Source organism: Bubalus bubalis, chromosome 11 (genome assembly GCF_019923935.1).
Source record: "Bubalus bubalis isolate 160015118507 breed Murrah chromosome 11, NDDB_SH_1, whole genome shotgun sequence".
Lineage (NCBI taxonomy): Eukaryota > Metazoa > Chordata > Mammalia > Artiodactyla > Bovidae > Bubalus > Bubalus bubalis.
Genome location: NC_059167.1, coordinates 81,405,384 through 81,428,212, shown reverse-complemented (window position 1 = coordinate 81,428,212; position 22,829 = coordinate 81,405,384). Strand labels below are relative to the sequence as shown.

The 22,829-nt window shown below is 44.7% G+C and overlaps 2 protein-coding genes across 6 annotated transcripts; both read right to left on the bottom strand.

Annotated features, from left to right (window-relative positions):
- Positions 1-6,273: 6,273 nt before the first annotated feature.
- PABPN1 (poly(A) binding protein nuclear 1) lies at positions 6,274-11,089 on the bottom strand. 2 transcript variants are annotated; one of them, XM_025296091.3, is made up of 7 exons: positions 10,724-11,089; positions 10,253-10,367; positions 9,477-9,544; positions 8,896-9,002; positions 8,341-8,428; positions 8,107-8,258; positions 6,274-7,185 (listed from the first exon to the last, which is right to left on the bottom strand). In XM_025296091.3, the coding sequence occupies exons 1-7, from the start codon at positions 11,072-11,074 to the stop codon at positions 7,146-7,148; spliced, it is 921 nt and encodes a 306-aa protein (XP_025151876.1). In that variant the 5' UTR covers positions 11,075-11,089; the 3' UTR covers positions 6,274-7,145. The 2 variants fall into 2 exon arrangements, with proteins under 2 accessions (XP_025151876.1, XP_025151877.1); XM_025296092.3 differs by lacking the exon at positions 10,724-11,089 and adding an exon at positions 10,517-10,636.
- Positions 11,090-11,130: 41 nt separating this feature from the next.
- LOC102400379 (bcl-2-like protein 2) lies at positions 11,131-22,815 on the bottom strand. 4 transcript variants are annotated; one of them, XM_025296098.2, is made up of 4 exons: positions 22,671-22,743; positions 22,306-22,393; positions 21,395-21,834; positions 11,131-12,890 (listed from the first exon to the last, which is right to left on the bottom strand). In XM_025296098.2, the coding sequence occupies exons 3-4, from the start codon at positions 21,824-21,826 to the stop codon at positions 12,717-12,719; spliced, it is 606 nt and encodes a 201-aa protein (XP_025151883.1). In that variant the 5' UTR covers positions 21,827-21,834; positions 22,306-22,393; positions 22,671-22,743; the 3' UTR covers positions 11,131-12,716. The 4 variants fall into 4 exon arrangements, with proteins under 4 accessions (XP_025151883.1, XP_025151882.1, XP_025151881.1 ...); XM_025296097.3 differs by lacking the exon at positions 22,671-22,743 and adding an exon at positions 22,509-22,643; XM_025296096.2 differs by having other exon boundaries at positions 11,163-12,890; positions 22,692-22,815.
- Between the last annotated feature and the right edge of the window lie 14 nt (positions 22,816-22,829).

The following is a 22,829-nucleotide window of genomic DNA, read 5'->3' as shown; positions in this document are numbered from 1 at the left end:
TGGCCACACCATGCAGTTTATAGGGTCTTAGTTCCCCAACCAGGATTGAACCTGGGCCCCCGGCAGTGAACGCTCGAAGTTCTAACCACTGGACCACCAAGGAATTCCCAAGATCAGTTCTATTTTTATTTTTTTAATTGTATTTTTATAATAACTGCAATGAACTGTCTGAAAATGAAATTAAGAAAAGAATTCCATTTAAAATAGCTAAACCCCAAATACTCAGGAATAAATTTAATAAAAGAAGTGCAAGACTTGTACACTGTGATAGATTGGAAGACTTCATATTGTTGAGATGTAACCTTCTACAAATTGATTTATAGATTCTACAGAAATGCATTTCTCTGCATGTTCTGTACAGGACAGTAATTATCCCCCAGTGTTCTGAGCTCTTGCGGGCCAGGACCATGCTCCCCAGATCTGAGGCAGCACCAGACAGTAGTGGATAATCAGGAACAATCAGTTGCAATCCCTGTTAAACTCTTAGCTATCACTTTTGCAGAAACTGACCAGCTGATTCTAAAATCCACATGGAAATGTAAATAACCCAGAACTGCTAAAACAACCTTGAAAAAGAGCAAAACTGGAGAATTCATACTTTTCACTTTCAAAACTTATTACAAGGGGCTTCCCTGGTGGCTCAGTGGTAAAAAATCTACCTGGCAAGGTAGGATACACGGTGTAGATCCCACAAGCTGTGGAGCCCCCTGTGCCACAGCTACTGAGCCTGTGCTCTAGAGGCCGAAAACCCCAACTACTCAGCCCATGTGCCATGAGAGAAGCCACTCATGGAAATGAGAAGCCCATGCACAGCAACGAAGCGTGGCCTCCATCCACTGCAACTAGAGAAAAGCCCTCGCAGCAACAAAGACTCAGTACAGCCAAAAGTTAAAAAAAAACAACAAAACTCCAGTAACGAAAACAGTGTGCTACTGGCACAGACATATAGATATGTGGGACAAAACGGAGGCTCCAGAAATAAGCCTGCACACTTACAGTCAACTGATTCTCAACAAGGGTGTTAACACCATTCAACGGGGAAAGAATAGCCTTTAAAAAAATTATGTTTATTTTTTTTGGCTGCACTGGGTCTTCGTTGCTGCACTCAGGCTTTCTCTAGTTGTGACGACTGGGGCTACTCTCGTAGCGGTGCCGGGGCAGAGCAAGGGCTCTAGGCGTGTGGGCTTCAGCAGTTGCAGCACGTGGGCTCAGCAGTTGTGGTGCAGGGGCTTAGATGCCTCATGGCTATGGGATCTTCCCAGACCAGGGATCAAATCAGTGTCCCCCTGCATTGGCAGGCGGATTCTTAACCACTAGACCACCACGGAAGTCCAGAATAGCCTTTTAAACGAATGGTGCTGAATAAATCCATCATTTGCATGCAAAAGAATGAAGTTGGCCCTCTACTCATACCACACACAAAATTAATTCAAATGGATCAAAGGCTTTATATGAGAGCCAGAACTATAAAACCCTTAGGAAAAAAACATAAGCATAAATCTTAGCAACTTTTGTGCTTCAAAGGACACTATCAAGGTAGTGAAAAAGACCACCCACAAAATAGGAGAAAATGTACTTGTAAATCATTTATCTGATAAACGTCTAGTATTCAGACTATATCAAGAACTCTTACAATTCAACAATAAAGACAAATAACCCAATTAAAAGGTAGGCAAAGATTCTTACTAGACATTTCTTCATAGAAGATATACAAAAGGTCAGTAAGTACATGAAAAGATATACCCAAGACAAATGAAAACATATGGTCACACAAAAACTTATACACAGATGTTTGGAGCACACATTCTTAATGGTCAAAAAGTGGGACTATCCCAAATATCCACCAACTGATGAACGGATAAACAAAATGTGGTTTATCTACATAGCTGATCCTTGAACTTGGGGGTTTAGGAATGTCGACCCTCCATGTGGTTCAAAATTTGCAAAATTCTTACAGCCTACCCTCCATATCATAGCTCTGCATCCATGGGTTCAACCAACTATCAACCATGTACTACTCTAGTACGTATTTACTGAAAAAACCCACATTTAAGTGAGCCCATGCAGTTCATGATCAACTGTATAATGAAATATTCAGCCATAAAGAGGAACGAAGTATTGGTAAACACTACATGGATGAATCTTGAAAACATTATGCTAAATAAAAGCAGCCAGGCGGAAATGGCCATGTATTATATGAGCCCATTTATACGAAATATCCAGAAAAGTCATATCTGTAGATAAAGTATATTAGTGGTTGCTTGAGACTCAGAGGAGGGAAAAATTGGGAATGCTTGCTAATAGGTATAGGGTTTCTGTTTGCTGTGATGAAAATGCCCTAATTAGGTAATGCAACATTAGGTAATGGTGATGATTACTCTATATGTATGTACATATATATGTATAAATAATATGCTTACTATAAATACATCTACTAAATATTGCTGAAATTTAAGTACACTTCAAAGGCAAATTTTATGGTGTAAGAATTATATCTCAAAAAAAACAAATAAATCCATAGAGCCTTCTGGTGAGATGAAAGTCAAAAGTCAGAAATATTGCAAGCTAATGACCCAATCAAAAAATGGGCCAAAGAACTAAATAGACATTTCTCCAAAGAAGACATACAGATGGCTAACAAACACATGAAAAGATGCTCAACATCACTCATTATCAGAGAAATGCAAATCAAAACCACTATGAGGTACCATTTCACACCAGTCAGAATGGCTGCGATCCAAAAGTCTACAAGCAATAAATGCTGGAGAGGGTGTGGAGAAAAGGGAACCCTCTTGCACTGTTGGTGGGAATGCAAACTAGTACAGCCACTATGGAGAACAGTGTGGAGATTCCTTAAAGAACTGGAAATAGAACTGCCTTATGATCCAGCAATCCCACTGCTGGGCATACACACTGAGGAAACCAGAAGGGAAAGAGACACGTGTACCCCAATGTTCATCGCAGCACTGTTTATAATAGCCAGGACATGGAAGCAACCTAGATGTGCATCAGCAGATGAATGGATAAGAAAGCTATGGTACATATACACAATGGAGTATTACTCAGCCATTAAAAAGAATACATTTGAATCAGTTCTAATGAGGTGGATGAAACTGGAGCCTATTATACAGAGTGAAGTAAGCCAGAAAGAGAAACACCAATACAGTATACTAACGCATATATATGGAATTTAGAAAGATGGTAACAATAACCCTGTGTACGAGACAGCAAAAGAGACTGATGTATAGAACAGTCTTATGGACTCTGTGAGAGAGGGAGAGGGTGGGAAGATTTGGGAGAATGGCATTGAAACATGTAAAATATCATGTATGAAACAAGTTGCCAGTCCAGGTTCGATGCACGATACTGGATGCTTGGGGCTGGTGCACTGGGACGACCCAGAGGGATGGTATGGGGAGGGAGGAGGGAGGAGGGTTCAGGATGGGGAACACATGTATACCTGTGGCGGATTCATTTTGGTATTTGGCAAAACTAATACAATTATGTAAAGTTTAAAAATAAAATAAAATTAAAAAAAAAAAAGAAATATTGCAAGCTTTCTTCAGCAAATAACACAATCTCCTTTACTTTAAAAAAAAAAATTTTTTTTTTTACATCTTTTTAAGAATTTTTATTTATTTGGTTATGTCAGGTCCTAGTTGCAGCACTCAGGATCTTTAGTTTTAGCATGAGGGATCCAGTTTCCTGATCAGGTATCAAATCCAGGCCCCCTGCACTGGGAATGTGGAGTCTTAGACACTTAGACCACCAGGCAAGTCCCTCAAGTTCCTTTAGTGTCCTTTAGTATCTCCTTTTACTGTGACAAATTTGAGCACCTAGAACAGTGCCCATTACTTGGTTAAATAGTCAAATGTCTGCTGAGTGAATGATTACCATAGGCATAAAGGAGGAGTAAAAGGCATTAGCTGGGTCAACATTTTAAAACTAGATAATCTGAGAAAGGTTACTCATCTAACCATATAAAACCGAGGAAAGCTATGGCATTATGGGAAAAAACCCAGCCACTGCTTTTTTCTATTGCTGGTGACAACTCGGGCAAATTCTGAGAAAGCACTGGGCTCTCCTCATTCATTTTGTATCACACATTGCCTCTGATTCAGACTCATTCCAGAGACATCTTAGACCGGCTTCCCTTCTCTCCTCAAGGACACTTCCTGCCTACAGAATCCAAATGAGATTGGACTTTTTCCTGCCCCTTGGTTAAGAGAGTTTACTAGGAATGATTGACAGAAAACCAACCAATCTTTTTCAAGGAAAGCAACTTGCTTCGCAAGCTACTTCCTCTAAAATCACTGAGGATGACACATGAATAATGAAGAAACCAGGTAGACCAGGAAATTTAATTCTTGTAAGGATAGGATCAGCAGGTCCAGGATAAAGGGACCATCCAAGGTGAATTAACACTTTCTGACCACCTAAGTGGCAGGTGCTGTGAGGCTATACAAAGGCACAATCCATGCCCTTGAATTTTTAGTCTAGTGGGGTAACAGGGACGGAATCATTTAAATTATGAAACCATTAAGTTCCAAAGAGAGGAGCAATTTGCCCTGAGTGCAGACGTGATTCTTTCTGCCCAGGAAATCAAGTTAGTTTCCTGGCTGTGGTATTTGGCTTATACACCTTGGCTTCTATCTTAGGATTTGGACAGATATGCATAGCAGGCTAAACAGCAATGAGCAATACATGAAAATGAAGTAAAAACTCAACAGGAGTGCACAGCGTATCAGATGTGCAGCAGGATGTGGCAGGAAAAATCAATCAGGATCAAATTGGGAGAAGCCTTAGTTCCACACCTCACAGCATATGGGCCTTTCCGGAAACATGAATTGGAGCCACCAATCTGCCATACCACTACAATGAAGGTAAGTGAAAGTGAAGTTGCTCAGTCGTGTCCCACTCTTTGTGACTCCATGGACTGTAGCCCTCCAGGCTCCTCCATCCAGGGAATTTTCTAGGCAAGAGTACTGGAGTGGGTTGCCATTTCCTTCTCCAGGGGATCTTCCCATGGAGAAGATCCCCTGGAGAAGTATCTTTACCTTACAATGAAGGTAAAAGTTGTTCAAACAGTTAAAGCAGAAGACATATACGATATTGAGAACTTGACTGAACACAGAGAATTGTAAAAACTAAAGTCCACGGGGTTGCAAAGAGTTGGACACGACTGAGCAACTTCACTAAGGTTCAAAAAAGCAACTCACCCTCCCAAGATCAAACAAGTTTACAGAGTTTATATATCGACTTACTGCCCCCTGGTGGATAGACAATACCTCCCCAGCATTAGGAACATCAAGCATTAGGATGTTGCACATTTTCCTAAGTTACTTATCCAGTCTCTTGCTAATCAGCCTCTGAAATTTCCATACTCAGCTTAGAAGACACTGTTCTACTTCAATCTAGATAGAGAAGACTCCCAAATATCTAACAAAGGACATAAGAGCAGGTAGTACAAATGATCAAATGCTCAATTACTGGATGGTCAATACTGACCTGAAATTTCAAGCCATTTCAGAGGCAGACGAAGGCTCCATGAATATGGAAAGCTGTTTCTTTAACCTAAGATTATAAAAAAAGAGCATCTACATCAATCATGAACAAAATATCCTAGGAACATAAGTGAATGGTTCAATAAAACAGAGGTTTAAAAATTTAGAAACCCTGTAAGTAATGCAGCCTACAAAGGGAAGGGCGTGTGATGCAGTACCCAAGGACTTTTACTTAGAATATAAAATGGAGAAATCAGGTTATTAATATGACCAAGCAGCTAAACTAAAGGATAGTCAATGACTAGTTGTCCTAATGGAACCACCCAAAATAAGTTAGCTGAACATATCAAGTGGCCACAATTTGCTAGAGAAGACAATGTAAGCATTGCAGTTATCATTAAACATTACTTTTCATTTTTTGAGGGTACCCTGGAGTGGAGAAACCAAGAAAGGCTACCCAGACACCAATGTAAGAATCTAATGCTGGTATGGGTAATTCATCTGTACATAAATGTTACCAGTCATTCTTTTATATTCCCAGGCTCAGTTAATTCACCTCTCAAATGCCAAACAAGACTGCATGATTTTCAGAAAACTCAAACTAAACACATAATGTTCCTGCTAGTTGTAATTTTAACTCCTGCTCCTTAATTTAGGTCGCAATTTCCCCTCCACACCACCAGCTTTTCCAGAAATTAGAATTAACAGCCATCTGGGATTTAAGAAAGGACAGGTAGATAAATAATCCATACACCCAAAAGGCCAAACATTTTTTATTTTCAAAAACAACTTTATTCATGACACATATTAAAAAAAAAACTCCCACCCCCTGGAAATGAGCTAAAAAAATAAACAAAATCCACCTCCCACCTCCCTGTTCCCACTTCCTCCCATACCCTCCAAATAAAAGGGAAAAAAAAGGCAAAGAAAAACAAAACAAAACAAAAACTGAAAAACAAAAAACACCCCAAAACCCCCCAAAACAAGGTAGTGCATTCCCCAAGGGGAAGGGGAATTTACACTGGAGCCGCTGGGAGCGGAACGGAGATCTTCCGGCTACAGAAACCTGCAAAGAAAGACACTCAAAACAGAAAAAGAAACACAAAAGGAAACAAAATAGATCACCAGGCAATCTGGAGGGGCAGGGAGCCAGAAAAGAGGGGCAGGGTGGGTGGTAGACCTGGCAGGACAGGAGCAGGCAGGAGGGGACTGTGAAAGTGAGGAAGATGGAGGGAAGGTAACAAGCAGAACAGTTTGGTGTCCTTCCAGAGCCCTGGGTAAAAAAACCCCTCCTACCACCCATGCCCACCTACCCTTGAGCAGCCCCCAAGGGGGCAAAGGGAAACAGGGAAACAGGGGAGCAGCTTGCGCGATTGAGACGTGTCCATGGCGAATCCCCAGAGTGAATGAGCAGCCCCCTGCCCCACTCCCTGGGCCTTCCCCTACTCCCCAAAGCCGGTCCCTCCTCAGCAGTTAGTTATGGGATTATCCCCCCTTCCACAGTATATCTTTTTTTTAAAAAATATTTTTTTTTTTTCCATCAAGGTCATCTTCTGTTTTTCTTTTTTTTTTTTTTAATTCTTTTTTTTTTTCCTTCTTTCCTCTTTTTTTCCTCTCTCTCCTCCTAATACACACTTTTTTTTAGTAAGGGGAATACCATGATGTCGCTCTAGCCCGGCCCCTGGAAGAAAGAAGGAGAGTTAGGTGTTAACATGATCACTAAAGAGTTCAGCACAAGCCCCTCCCCCGTGGGCCCTCGCCCCAGTTTCTGTGAAGGGAAGAGGGGAAAGAAGTTGCCAAGTCCTAAAACTGATCCCCACAATCCCAGAAACAGTGACACACCTGGCAAGTGGGAGGGGAAATTAACTGTTATTACTTCGCCAAACAGTGGCAATAAAAAAATAATCTGAGACACAGGGGCAAGAAAAAGGACTCCTTGTTTATCCAGTTTTCAGTTCTCCACAGCTCTTAAATGCAAGGCTCTCACCAACAGATCTTCCCTAATTCCTCCAGGGAGCAGAGAGGCAAATCTTGCGAAAAGCCAAGATCTATCCGCCTAATCCCTCTATTTAAATGTACAAAGATGGAAGTGCAGTAACAACATGGATGCCACACCAGGCCCAGCATGCGGGTTAACCTTGCAAAAGCCTGGCTAGTTATTAGAGTGTAACTATCCTGATCCTCCCACACCGCGTTCCAGGAGGATCAACTAGCCTCTGGCTTTCTTCAACCCTTCCCTATCTCTGGGAAAGGAAGCAAAGGTCCAAGCAGCACTTTCACTGCTCTGAGGCCCTGTTCTTCCCGGGCCTCCTGTGTAAACATTTTCACTGCCATCAACTTTCATGGAAAAAAAAAAAAAAAGGCTGGGAGAAGCAGCATCTCTCAGAACAGGGTGGAGAGATCCAGCCCTTATCACCAATTCCGGCTCCAGAAAAAAGATGAGACTGGCCGCCTGGCCTGCAACTACCTTCCTCACCCTGCACAGGCAGGAGACCAAGTCCCTGGAACCAAGGGGGAGGGTAAAGGAGGGAGGTTCCTCAGGTGAGGAGAAAAGGAAGGGTTCATGGGAGGCGGGGGAGAGGAGCAGCCCATCTATCCTGACCTGTAGACGCGACCCCGGGGCCTGCTGTTAAAACCACTGTAGAATCGAGAGCGGGAACTGTTGTAGTTGGTGGTTCGGGCACGGTATCGGGCTCGTGGGAAGCCTCGGTCTGTTGTGCTGATGCCTGGTCTGTTGGTTCGTTTAGGGATCACCTGAGAGTGACAAGCGCGACAGAAAGCCTTAGAGTAAACCCAGGGCGTTTACTGACAACCAGAACGATGGGATGGGGCTTACCTTGATCTGTCTTCCTCTAAATAAGGATTCATCTAAGGCCAGGGAAGTCCTCACTGACTCTTTGTCTGAGAACTCTATATACGCAAACCTGAAAAGAGTAACTGTCACTTTATCTGAGGTCAAAAACAGTAGCTCACAGATAAAATCCAGTTTGCAGGCATGCTTTGAGCACAATGTGTTCATATTTTTAACTACTTGTCCAAAACAATTCTTAATGGAATTCTTTAATCAAAATTTGCACCTACTCCTGGAAAATTATAAAATAGGATACAGAGGGCCCTGGATGTCCAAAGGGCAGAACAAGCTAAAGCCAAGCAGAAGCCGCCCCTCCATTCTAGTTCATGACCCCCACCCACACCCAGCCCTCATCTTTGTTACCTCTTGGGCCTCTGAAAGCAATTTTAAGTATAATCCCTGATACATAACATTAACGCCGTATCTTAAAAAGATGAAGACTACTTACTTTAACGTACAGTTAACTTACTGCTCAATATAAAGCATGATTTACCTACTTTTTAACTGGGATTAAAATGACCTCAATTTCCCCACACTTACCCTTTAGGATGGCCACTAAATTTGTCACAGAGTATAGTAACGCGGTTGACTGAACCACAGCCATGAAAGTGTGCTTCTAGCTCTTCTGCTGTTGCACCATAGTCCACCTGTTGGGGGTACATTTCACAGGCAATAGGCAAACTCCCATCTCAACAGATACCCTGCCAAGCCTTTGGGCTGAGCCATCTTTGCGACCCCATGGACTGTAGCAAGCCAGACTCCTCTGTCCCTGAGAATCTCCAGCCAAGAATCCTGGAGTGGGTTGACATTTCCTTCTCAAGGGGATTTTCCCAACCCAGGGATAGAACCCACATCTTTTGAGGCAGCAGGACTCTTTATCACTAGTGCCACCTGGGAAGCCCCCCATATACACCAAAGCACATCAAATCTAGTTCTCTAAGGAACTCTTCTCCTTCCAACCCCACAGCTTCTGCTCATCACCATTAACTTTCACCTCATTCTAACCTTCCCTCCACTCCTTAAATCCACCACCTATCCTGGAAAGTTTCCATCAAGACTCCTATTAAATAATCTCCCAAACTAAGAGCTCCCCCAACCCCAATCAAGGGCCTCATACATACATTGCCAACATAGATGGAACGGGCATCAGCCTCCATCTTCTCCTCAATGGACATGATCACTGGGCCAGCTTTGAAGAAAAAATAATCAGAAAATAACCCTTGTTTTCTACTTGGGCAATATATGCACCACCACCACCGCCATCACCACCATTAGCAAAGGTAAAGATTTTGGTCTGTTCAGTTCCCTGCTGTACCCATTACCTAGAAAAGTCTAGCACATAGTAGGTGCTTATTAAATATTTGACAAGTTATGGAACAGATGAATACATTCTTAAATTCAAAGAAAACAGTACATGAATCCCCTCCTGCTCCCAAATCAAGTCCCTATTGTACCCTTGGTTGAAATGATTTGAAAAATGAACAAAATTAGGTGGGCTGAGACTGGACATTTCGAGATTAGAGGAGAAGCCCCCTGCAGCTGGACATTTTCTCTTAGAACTCCTAACTAAAGGGTCTCCGACTGAACGAAGAACTATTAGACTTGAAGGTCAAACACCAGCTGGCAACCTCCACAAAGAGTAGAGGAAGACTAAGAACAAAGAGCAACACATTTGTAACAAGGACAAAGGGAAGCACAAGACTACCATCACGAAAACATAGGCCTTGTTTCACAAAGGTCAGAGAAACGCACAATGGACTATGACCACGGCAACTGCCCAGTAATTGCTCAGACAAGAAGCTCCAAGGTTCCGAGTATCTAATTCCATATAAACCGTACTCTCATAACCCTTCCCATCCGAGGACCTGGGCTCCGCGTGCAACCGCCGGTTACTCACCATTGCCCGGAGGTGGACTCATATTCATCTGCTTCTCTACCTCGTTCTGTAGCTCCTTTAGCTTCTCAGCTTCTTCCTCCATCTCCCTAACTCGAGCTTTGATCGCTTCCAGCTCCTACAATGAGTGGGGAGGGTATGGAGAAGAGCTTAAGAGGAACCAACGCAGGGGCTCTGCCCTGCTCTCGATCCGCGCGCGGCCCCAGCCATGCTCGGCCATTTCCTTCGCTCCACGCGAGGGTCGTGAAGAAAAGAAAAGAAAGCTACCTTTTCTAGTACAACACTAGGCACCCATGACGCCGAAGTCAACCCGGCTGGGCCCCTTCTGGCGGTCGAGGCTGCGTCCCCGGCCCGGCCCCAGCCACGTTATTCCCCGCCCACCCCCACCCCCCTCCCGCCTCTCGCTCGCCCGAGCTCTGTGCCTCCCGTGACCCGGCCGGTCGCCGGCCTCCTCGCTAGCCCTCTTTCCCTCACCGGGTCCTCAATGGCGCCGTCCCCCGGGTCACCCTCGACCAGTCCCGACTCCTCCTCCTCCTCCTGGTTGCCGGGGGCTCCCGAGCCAGGCCCAGGGCCCGGAGCTCCCGGGGGGGCGCGGGGCCGGGGCGGCTCCTCTTCGGGCTCGGGCTCCGGCTCGGGCTCCAGCAGCAGCTCCTCAGGCTCCAGTTCCTCAGACTCCAAGCCGTTCCCGTAGTCCCCTGCGCCCCCCGGGGCCCCCTCCCCGGCCTCCCCACCGGCCCCGGGCACAAGATGGCGCCGCCGCCCCGGCCCGGAGCCCCGACCGCCCGCAGCCCCCGCTGCTGCTGCCGCCGCCGCCGCCGCCGCCATCGCCGCTCAGACTGGGGCCCGCCGCCCAGCGATTGGAGAGCTGCGCCGGCTTCGCCGAGGATTCATTAGTCAAGCAGCCTGCCCGTCACCACGAGCTAGGGCTCCATTGGGGGATATTACTTGGCAATCAAATAAGACCCCACCCCTAAGGCGGGGAATTGCGCCAAATTCTCAAATCCCGGTAGGGGAAGTCGGTCTGTCAATCAACACACGTCCCACCTCCTCTCAAGTCCTTAGGTAACAATAACGCCAAGCTGTGACGACGTTACTGCTTCTCCCCCGCCTAAGGGCGGATCTGCGAAGTATAACGCTCGGTGATTGGCCGCTGGCAAGGCGACGGGAAAGGAACAGTCTTCCGATCGCCTCGCCGAAGTGGCCCAGTCTCAGATGCCAATTGGCTCGCGAGATTCGAAGAGCTGACACCTATTTCGCGACAGGTGAACCTTGCCCCCAAACGGACTGCTGGGCTCCCATCGAGGGAAACCCGAGGTCACATGACTAGTCTTTAGGAGGTCGCCATCTTGATGCTGCTGGTTGCCAGCTAGTGAGCTCTTGGAAGGTAGAGGCCGGAAACTGCGGCGATTTCTGGAAACCGGTCTTTTATCAGGAATGCACCAGTAGATGGGCTGTTGCAGCAGAGGGTTCTGAACGGCGCTGTCCAGAACGGAGTTTACCTTTCCTACCTAGGTTATTGGCACCACTATCTATCCACCATCCGTCAGGTCTCCCCAAACCAGAAAGCAGGGAGTAATCCTCACTCCAGTACCAGTCATGAGTCCTCTATGTGCTGTCTTTCTGCACAGGCATACTTTCCAAGCATTCTGTTCATGCCCCAGTTTCAGCCTGTTCTCTTATTTACAGCCCCTTAATGGATCAGCTTCCAATGGGTCACGACCCCAGTTCACACCAGATAAAATCTCAAAACTCCTTAGCTAGATCTTAGACAACTCCAGAACAGGCTACTTCGTGAATGTTATTTCCACGCTTCTCATTCCAGTGGGTGTATCTGTACCCAGGTCTGTGCCTCTGCATATGCAGTCCCTCTTCAACCAGAGCAAGCCTCATCATCACCTCCCCTGCGAAGCCTTTCACTAGCCTCCCCTCCTCTATCATCATAAGCGGGCCTACCTCCTCTGAACAGTTAATCATTTTGTGCAGCCTTTCCTAGCTAGTGCTTGTGAGAGCTTGGAGATGAAAGGCTGGTCTCTAATTATATTTGCATCTCCACCTTAGGGCAATATGCCTAGCACATAGTAAGTGTCCAGATAAATGTTTGTTGACCAGAAGATACATTGACGGGAGCTGGGTGTCACCTTTCATTTACCACACTTTCCGAGACTTCAGACCCTGGTTCAGACCCCAGAGGAATTCCACCACACCATTGCACTCTCAGATACCAATGAAATCTAGCCCTGCAAGACAGGGTTGCCATAGTTTAGTGGTGCTCCTATACATTTATTAAAAAGGAAGGAATGGCAGTGCTAAGTTGGCAAGAGGGATAGTTATAGCCAGACCAAGCTACAGTTTGAAAGCCAGATTCACCTGAGCCTAACCAAATAGTTACTGAAACAACCTGGAAGGATGTGCATAGCTTGGTAGGGGGTTTTGGATAAGAGGAGATTTCTGTTAGCAAACCAAAAAGTCAGAGCTTCACAGTATACCCCACTCTTCCCCTCACCCTCAATTTACCCCCCTCCCACACACACACACAGATCCTTACCTCAGGAACAGAAGAACTTGGAGCAGGGTCACAGTTGCTTAAAATTTCACCGAAAAATACTTCATGAACCATCTCAGCTTCACTGGTCTGGGAGAACTAAGTTTAGCACCAAAGACAAGCTCTAAAAAACTGAGTTGGCTGGAAGAAAAATCTGTTCTACTGATTTTAACCAAGTCAAGACTTGGATGTTCATTGGTACCTAGTTTAAGAAAGCCAATTAAGGGAAATGGGATTTTTAAAATAATGCCTTTAAATCCAATTTTGTTAAGCACTTGATTTTGTAACAGGCACCACCCTAGACTCCTTGTTATGTTATCTCATTGGATTCTCAAAACAACATTATGAAGTAAGGAATCACAAAACCATAATATTTTTTAGGGATGAGAAAAGAATGAAGTAATTTGTCCAAGTCACGGAACTAATTAGAAGTGAGCAGGGAATTCAAAACCAGATTTAAAAGCTCAGATCAAAATTACTATAAGGTCTGTTTTAATATACAAAGAGAACATTATGTACGATGTTGAAGTTGGAAAAAGACTAAATTCCAACAATAGACAAATGTTTAGGCAACCTATAATTACATCATAAGATTATGCATTGGTTTTTTAAAAAAAGGTTTACACTGTGATAACCTGCAAAAATTTTTGTTAGGCCAAAAAGTAGAATGTAAAATTGTATATAAAATGTGATTAAAGCTATGTATACCTGGTTTAAAAAAAAAACAAAACAACTTGGGCATTGAGGGGAAAAATGAATAAGAACCAAGACAATCTTTTCTATGGCAATATGCAACATATTTTTAAAATACTGAAATTTTTAACCCAGTAATTGTGTTTCTTCTAATCTGTTCTAAAGAAATAATCTAAAACCTAGATAAAAATTTGAGAACAATGATGTTCATCAAAGTGAAAAAAAATATAAACTTGATTGTCCAAGTGGGCATTTTTCAGGAAAATTATTATACAAGCATATATTGTAATTTTATAAAGTCATTATGTCTTCAAAACGTGTAATGACAAGGAAAATGCTCGCAATATAATGGTAAGCAGAACGGCAGTATACAAAATTATGTATACAGTATGATCACAAAATATAAGCAGAGACAACAGAAAAGAAATATACCAAAATGTCAACAGTGATCCTCTCTGGATAGTAGGATTATGATTGATCTTCTTTATAATTTCCCATGTTCTATGATTTTTCCATAATTATCAAGTATTATTTTTATTTAAAATTTAAAAAACACTCCAACTTCCCAACTTACTCAATAAACATTTACTTTTACAAACACATTTTTTAAAGATATTTGAATGGTGATTTTTTTTTTTTTTTTTCATTTTTTTTTTTCTGAATGGTGATTTGTAAGATACTTTCCTATTAGGCTGTAAACTGTAGAAGGCAGGGGCACCTTCTTAATTATCTTTGCATTGCCACTGGCTATCACTGTGCTCAATAGGTGCTAACTGAATGGATGATCTTCTGTAATAATCTTTTTAATATATATTTAATTGGAGGATAATTGCTTTACATGTAATAATCTTATATCCTATATTTGTTGATGCATAGAGAACATCAAAGGGATGTTATCCTCTGTGAATGAATTTTTTAAAAATTGGCATGTAATGATACAAGGTTCACCCATTATAAATTTACTTTTCCTTCAGTGGAAGTGAAAGTGTTAGTTGCTCAATCCTGTCCTACTCTTTGCGGCCCCATGGTCTGTCCATGGAATTCTCTAGGCAAGAATATTGGAGTGGGTTGCCATTCCCTTCTCCAGGGGATCTTCCTGACCCAGGGATCAAACCAGGGTCTCCTGGTTTGATTGCAGGAGATTCTTTACCTCCTGAGCTACTAGAGAAGCCCCCTTTCCTTCAGTAATAACCTGTAAACAGAAGGCCATGGAGTTTCAGAACTATAACTCAGTGATGTTGTGCCCTAGAAGGAGGAAAAATGCGTTAAGGAAAGTGAATGGTCAGTCTAGTTGAGAAAAGGAGAATTAAATCCGTAAAAATGGATGAGGGCATGTCCAGTTCTGTCCAGAAGGGAAAAGTTTTCTCACTAAACATATAAATACTTAGGTTCCTAATATAGTTTCATCCCTATTTTTAACTCCTGCTTTGAAAATTTTACCTTGACTGCTGCAATAATTCCCTCTAATCTATAGGTACATTGTTTAATATGGTAGCCACCAGTCACACATGGTTACTCTGAGCACTTAAAATGTGAAATGGTCTGAATTGAGATGTACTGCAACTGTCAGATAATACACTGAATTTCAAGGACTCAGGATGAAAAAGTGACTAAAATGACTTAATAACTGTTCAACATTAATTACAGATTGAAATTATAGTAGTCTTTATATACTGGGTGTAAAAAATACTATTAAAATTAGTTTTACCTGTTTCTTTTAGCTTTTTTTAATGAGGCTACTAAAAAATGTAAAATACCTATGTGGCTTGCATTCTGTTTCTATTGGACAGTGTTGACACAGAATCTTGGAGCCTTGATCATTTACTTACCTCTGTTTTGAGTCCATTCCAATTATTTTCTAATGCAGAGTCTGCCCTGGCCTACCTTAACTCCCTAGGTCCAACCTTGAGGGGAAGTGGGGTTGCCATTAGTGAGAAGGAGCCTCTGTTGGGCTGCTTAATCTCCATTCTGCTAGGTTAACTTTTAGAAAACTTTGTGCCCTGAAAACCTTGTTTTAATATGCTGTACCTTATGAAATGTGTTCCTTATCAAAATTTCCAAAAATACTGATAGCAAAAAAAATAAAATTACCCATAAAATCCACTATCCAGAGATAATCACTGATATTTTGGCATATACCCTTCCTCAAACTTTCAATACACAAATAGATATAGAGGTATATATATGTATGTGTGTGTATACATATTTTTTTAGCAAAATGGGATCATACTGTATATATTGTTTTCTACTCTATTTTCTGTTTTACCTAATAAGATACAGAAATATTCTTCCATGTCAATAAAAATATTTTTCCAATTTCATTTTTCATGACTTTATTCAGAAGTTACCTTAGAAATGAGGACTTTGCTGATCACTCTATTTATCATTGAAACCTATACATACACCTTCCCAATCCTACCCTAATGAATTATTTTTTCTCCATAGCATTTGCCCCTAACATGAAATGTTATGTTAGTTAATGCTGTGAAATTTATTTATTTATGTAGGTAGATAGTTATTTAGCTTTATATGTTTTCATTACTAGAATACAAGTAACATGAAGGCAGAAATTTGTGCCAGTTCGTTCACTTCTCTAGCTCGGTGCCTAAAACTGTCTTTGGCACACAGAGGATGCTTGAGTGTTTGCTGAATGAATGAATGGATTAATAAAAAACTATATCATATTCCATTATATTATCTGTTTTGGTTGATTTTTAAAATATTGTTATTTTATTTACATCTCACCTGTAACCACATTTAAGACAGCTTTTAAAGTTTTCAAAGGATCTGCTCTCAACTAAAAACAGAATATCTATAATCCATCCATTTGTTAGAAAGTATAACTAAATGTTGCCCAATTTTCATCAGAAGTGGCATTTGGAGAAATAACATTCACAGAGAACTGTGTGAAGAATAAACCATCCATCTGTCCATCTAGATAGTCTAAAATGGAGCCCTATTTTAAACTATGGCATCAGAGCATATTTGGGCTAAACTGTGGTGATTCTGATAGAACAAGCTCAGGACCTACTGAATCCCCCTCTGGTGTTTCTGCAGGCAACGGGAGTGTAAAACTCAGCATCGTACTGCTATTAGGCGTTTTAGATGGTGATGTCCACTAATGGCACTCAGTGTCTTCTCAGAAGAGCCACAAAACTTTTTGCTACCTTGAGGAACTGAAAAGTTTTATAAATCCTAAAAGGGATGTGAATCTCATTGTTCACCAATTTACCTTAGCTGCCAAGAAGCTCAGAGTTGAATTCATAGCCCACTTTTAGTATTTGGCAATACTGCTTATAGAATGCTTTTCTGTGTTAATTTTCCTTTTGCTGTCATTTTATTGTAATATTTCAATTTTCCCTTTACCCTTACTTCAAAAAACTATATTTTCCTATTGTTTTGTCTTTTGTATTATAGTAAAATATTACAAATGCTTTTTGGAATTAGGCAAATTATAAACCAATCAAACCACAGTAGGAATAAATACACTAGCTAATATAGCCTGGTAATAGGAACTGTTAGGACCATCTAATTCCCTTTTCCCAAAAGGCATGCTCACTAAGCCACTCCCTGATTTTAATGGCTTGTCCTGTACATTTTTCAACATAGAATAGAAATGCAACAGTGCATTCCTCTAAGCAGTGTATTTCTCACTGCAATTTAACACATAAACCAAATACCATGTTATTGCATTGGATTATAGAAAGACTAGAAACTCCCACTTGTAATTTCAAATTAAGATAGTATTCTTGTTAGACATGACTTTGATATGGTCCTAGACTAGAAGTACAGAGGGATGGGCTAAACAATTCTATAGATCCCATCCAGTTTAGCAGTTCACATTAAAACGGCTGAAACCAAATATCTAAGGGGACCAGGAAAGTAAACAAGGGCTCCATTTTTGCCAGACTTAAGTCTGAAGAGGTAGCAGGATATTCAGAAATGTTCATCATCACACACTTCTGATCAGGGGCTAAACCACAACTGGGGACTTGATTCCATCATAAAGATTTTTGATAGGTTTTCTTTGTTTCGTTTTGGGTTTTGTTGTGGCTATCCCAAAGCACCATATACACACACCCTCTCAAGGCTTGGGTTGGCACAGATGCAGTTCTTGGCTTTGGCATTTGGCCGAGATGGGGTGGAGGAACAACTCTGATTTTCTTTTGGCCCTGCTTTCAGGATCTGAGTTTCCTGTCCTGGGATCAAATTCAGGCACTTAGGCAGTGAAAGTATGGAGTACTAACCACTGGACTGCCAGGGAATTTCTTCTTTTTTTTTTTTTAATTTTTTATCTCAATATTTTCCCAAATCCCTATTAATCTAATTCTTGGCCTTAACAAGGTCATGATGAAATGATTAGATCAAGAAATGTCCTGACCGAAGGCTATACAGTATAGAAGTCACAAACCCTGCTCAGTCCTTCTCATTAAACTTCTGGGCTTTATTTATTTTTTTAATACGACCATTACATATTACACAAAAATAAAAGTCAAATGAACTTGGTATTTATAAATTATTAAATAAAAATACAGGAATATATATTTATATTTATAGAGCTTTTCTTCTCTTCTAAACTAACCAAATCTGTTCTCCCGCCGCTTTATGATTTTAAAAAAGTAAAATAGTGTATGCCCCAGGATAAGTGGGGAGTGGGGTTAATAAGTGCAGGACCTAGCTGCCCTACTTCTGCTCCTTCCTTGGCCTAAGCAAAGTCCATATTTGTCCCTTTGGGCTCTGGAGAGCAAGAAACACCCTCTCCACCTAGTTAATCTCTGAAAAATGGCAATAAGATTTATTTCCCTTATTTTTTAAAAAATGAAATGGATTTAAAAATTGGGAGCCATACTCAGCCATCTTGGCCAAGAGCTAATCCCAAGGAACTATATGGCTCTAAAAGAGAGTCTCTAGTTTTCCCTGACAGAAGAGTCTCTGGGGTTTCCATTCCCTCTCAGGCTAAGAAGGGCAGGACATGTCAAAACTGCCCTCTGTGGTCCCATCCAAGCTATACCTCTGGAAATCCAGCCCACGCCCTTTTCCCTTTCAGAAAACAGCCTCTCCTTCCACCCAGGTGTGAAGGCCTCCAAGCAGGGCTTTTTGGTAACTGACCATGGTCCCTGCCTCCCCTGTTTGCTACAGGCTCCAGGAAAACTACAAGGGCTAGACGTTCTGTGGTAGGGGGGCGGGGGAAGTCTGCCCCAAACCTGGGGGAGCACAGGCTCCAATTTGGATGGTCTAGTCAGTGGTTTTCCAACTTTCTTCTTTTTTCAGCAGCAAACCCCTTAATGCAAATAAAATCTTACCCTGAACCCCGATATGTAAGACAGCTACAGGGGAGCTGTTCTGTTTGAGGGCAAGTCGCCTAGCCTGCTCAGCACCCCAGCTTCATCTCCCCCAAGGACTCCTGAGGCAACCCCTAGGAAACTTCAGGGTCCTGCCAAGCAGGTGGAAAACCAATGGCCTAGTTTGACCTGAGCAAGTCAGAGACCCCCCCAACACACACCCCAAAACTGCCTGCCACAGACCAGCTCTGATGCCTGGTACCAGCATACTCACAACAGACCAAGTGGCCCATGCAGTCCACCACCTCCCCTATAAATATCATTAAAAAGTGCAGCCCTCCTCAAAAGCAAAAGTCTGAGCTAAACACCTGAGGCCAATTTTGGTCCCACGTTTTCGTGAGTACAACTGTGTCGCCACATTCTAGGACCAGTGAAAATCTCCAAGAGTCAACCATGGTCTAGCTAAGCAGGTCAGTGCTCAGGATCAAGGGCAGGGTTCTAGAGCACTGTGTCAGAAGAAGTCAGCATTGGAAAGCAGCAATTTTAGCACCTTGGAAAGTGCAGCAGTGAGGTCTGGCTCAGGACATGCATCTGGAGTGAACTCAACCATGTCTTTCTCAAAAGAAAAAGCCGTCATCTGAATCTGTTCTAGAGGACTGTGCGCTCTGAAGTTAACGTCCTCAGACTCTGAGGTACAGACAAGTAACACCCATGCAAACAGTGTGGCTTCCAAGAAGATATCAATGCTTCTAGGTCATGGCAGGTACTCTGGAACCCAGACACCTGGCCTTTAATGAAGCAGCACCACTGCCCACCACATGGACCAGGCCAGCCACAGAGTTTACACGTCACCCTCACACGCATGGTGTTCAGAGCTGGAATGTTCCTCTCAAGGCATCCACAGTCGTTCCGAGACACAGTGCAGGACCAGACTGTATTCCAGGTCTGCATTTACGTCCACACACTCAAAAGGAAAATTAGTTAAAAGCCCCAATTTAGAGTTTAAGTTTGGATACAGAAGGTCCCAGAGATATAGGGAACCCTTTAGGCACCAAGGTGCCCCAGTGGGAGAGGAGGGCAGGGGCAGCTCCAGCTCCCAAAGCCCCCACCCACCGCAGGCTCCACAGCCCTGCCTTTCTGTCAGAGCCCAGGAGGCAGCAGCAAGGGTGTTGATGCACAAGGAAGGGGGATGATGAAGGAACAAGGTCAGCTATAGAACTGCTCTTCTCTCCAAAGCCCTGCTGACAACTTTCTGCAAAAAAGCGGCCAGAGCCCTCAGACTGGATACAGTGTTTCTCCCTCAGCCTTGAGGCAGCAAGACAAGGGGGAGAGGGAGCTGCCCTTGTTCTCACCACTGCTAGAGGGAGTGAATGTTTTCTCTTCAAGGAATCTCACCGCCACCAGATTAGACAAGCAGCCCAGCATGCACACTCATGTCTCAGCAGCCCTCAGTCACAGCATTTCTTCCTAGCCCCTGAGAACCCCGAGCTCCCGTTCCAAAGGGATGTGCCTTCTGTATTTGCCCCAAATCCCACTCATTGAATGGAGATGCCAACCCCCTCTGCAAGTCCACCTCCCTCAGGGCAGCAAATCAAGCTCCAGGCAGAGTTTCGTGTGCCTATACCTACAGGCATGATCCTTCCCACCTCCCCCAAGCCCTGGAATGACTCCATCTCCTGACTTTCCAAATACATTCCACAATGTCTCCAGCTCACTCTTTCAACAGCCTGCTTGGCACACTCAGCTCCCTCACACGCCACCTTTCCCCTTCCAATTCCCGTTTCATGCCCATTCTTTTCCCCACTTCTTCCAAGGGCATTCCTCCACTCTGCTCCTGCTCTCCTGCCCCCCAGCCACACCTCACCCCACCTGGCCCTGGACTTTCTCACTTGCTAGCAAAAAAGGCCCCTACGGTTACCAGGGCCCCCAGTGCCACGGCCCCCGTCAGCACTGTCCTCACTGAAGCCCAGTTCCCCTCCCGCAGACGCCGCGCCTCCTCCAGGGCCCCGTCCCCGTATAGAGCTGTGAACTCCGCCTGTGGGAGAGAAGGGAAGCAGGAGAGAAAGAAGGAGAAAGGGAGATCAGGAGGGGGAAGAGTGGAGAAAAGACGAGAGGAAGAGCTCCAGTTCCGTCCACTGCAAGCACCACCCCACCCCCAGCCCCTCGGATCCCCCATGAGCACCTGGCTCATTTGCCCTTCTCTACCTCAGGTGAATCCCATCTAAAATTTCCCTGGCCAAAAATTCTGCTCAGAACTGGCATCCTTTGTCAAGGCTTGTCTGGCCCACCCATCCCTGATCCCTGACCCTGCCCATGCCATGTACTCAGATGTGAAAAATTTGTGATGGTTGGATGCCATTTCTGTGCAGGCACTACCTGGCTACTGTGTGTTCTGTCCTCTGCTTTGGATCATGAGCCCACCGAATGATGAATGCATGGCAGCCCTGGAGTGCAGGGTTCAGAGATGCCCATAGTGAGGGCACCTGATTCCACCCAAAAAGGCAGACTTGGCCCCCATGCCTCATTCCTAGCACAGCTGCCCCCAGCTCCAGCCAGAGCCCCCCGTCTTCCCCCTGGAAACCAACTTTTCGGAGGGATGTGCAGAGCAGCAATCGAGAAGGTTCTTACCCAGCCCCCACTGCTGTGGATCCAGTCAGCCAGCCGCGTCTCCAGGTAGGCCACCATCCACTCCTGCACTTGTCCCACAAGTGGCTCCATCTCCTTGTTGACACTCTCAGCACACAACGCGGCTCCAAAGACAAAGAAGGCCACAAGGCGGCCCCAGTTGGGGCCCCCTTGGAAGAGTTCATCAGAGACCTGGGTGAAGCGTTGCTGGGCCGAGCCCGGGGTCACATGCAGCTGAGCTGCCAGATCGGAGAAGGTGCGCCGGAAGCGGGTCTCGAACTCATCTCCAGCTGCCCGCATGGCTTGGTGTAGCGGGTCAGCTGCTGGGCCCTCCCCGGGGCCAGCTCCACAAACATACCCCTTCTGCCTCAGCTTATAGCCCACAAAGTCTGCCACTAGAGCCCGTGTGTCTGGGGCCGAGGCTGGGGTCGCCATCCGGGCGGCTGTTGGAGTCAAACATAAAAGACTGGCATGAATATAGGGTCAGAGGCCTAGAAGGAGGTATTTCAGGTTTGGCCAGCCCATGAGACAGGCAGGGAGGTGAGGGGAAATCTCAGAGACCTCTGGGCCGGGAGGGGTAAGAACAAGAAAATTAAGCCATGGCGAGGGGCCCCACGGCCAGAGGGGCTGGCCCTTAAATTCGTAATATGCCAAATTCAATATAAAACAAGTAAATTTCATCTAAAATACTTTAGATTCTTTCCATAACAAGACAACAGCAGCTCTATGACACCCCTACAACCCCTCCCCCTCCAGTACACACCTTTTTGGCTAGAGGAAGGGGCTTGGGGCCTCCCCAGGGGCAAGATGCGAAGATGCTGGCAGAGACACAAGATGGGGGAGGAGACAGGGGCCGAAGGGAAAGGAGGAGAACCAAAGGATTGCCTGGGACAGAGAAGGAAGGGGACACTCACCCAGCCTGGATGGCAGCTCTTAGGACCCAGCACTGGTGGCAAGGAGCCCCCAGCTGGGGCCTTTCATCCTCCTGCCCAGCCTGGAGCCCTGGGAAGGGGAGGGGAGATCAGAGCTAGGTGGGGAAGACTAGGAATCAGGGTCTGGGCTGAGAAGGGCTGGGGTTGCAGCTCCCGGGACCAGGCCCCTGCCCCCAACGCTCTACCAGCTGTGTGGCCGAATCCATGTTTAATGACTGTCCTCCCGGGAAACCCAGGGCCAAGGGCTTCCTGCCGACACCATCTCTGCTCCCGGCTCCCCTCAGCGCAGCCCAGAGGCCCAGCTCCTCCCTCACCCCCACCCTCAGCCGGGCTCCAACCCCGCCTGCCTGCCAGGTTAGGGATCTCACGGGTCAGGCCGCTGCCGGGATCCGGCTGTTTCCTGGTGCAGGAGCTGGGAGGGAGGGAGACAGGGAGGAAGGGAGGGAAGGAAGGAGGGAGGAGAAAGGGGGGGCGGGAGGGAGGGCCTGGCGCCTGGTGATGATGGG

Excerpts from the sequence above, each read along its gene's own strand:
- LOC102400379 (XM_025296096.2), bottom strand. The coding sequence starts at position 21,826 with ATGGCGACCCCAGCCTCGGCCCCAGACACACGGGCTCTAGTGGCAGAC. Across the intron at positions 12,891-21,394 it reads TCCACAGCAGTGGGGGCTGG|TTCTCCCAGACCAGTGAAGC; the intron begins GTAAGAACCTTC and ends TGCTAAACTTAG.
- PABPN1 (XM_025296091.3), bottom strand. The coding sequence starts at position 11,074 with ATGGCGGCGGCGGCGGCGGCGGCAGCAGCAGCGGGGGCTGCGGGCGGT. Across the intron at positions 8,259-8,340 it reads TTAGAGGAAGACAGATCAAG|GTGATCCCTAAACGAACCAA; the intron begins GTAAGCCCCATC and ends TGTCACTCTCAG. Across the intron at positions 7,186-8,106 it reads CCCCGGGGTCGCGTCTACAG|GGGCCGGGCTAGAGCGACAT; the intron begins GTCAGGATAGAT and ends TCTTTCTTCCAG.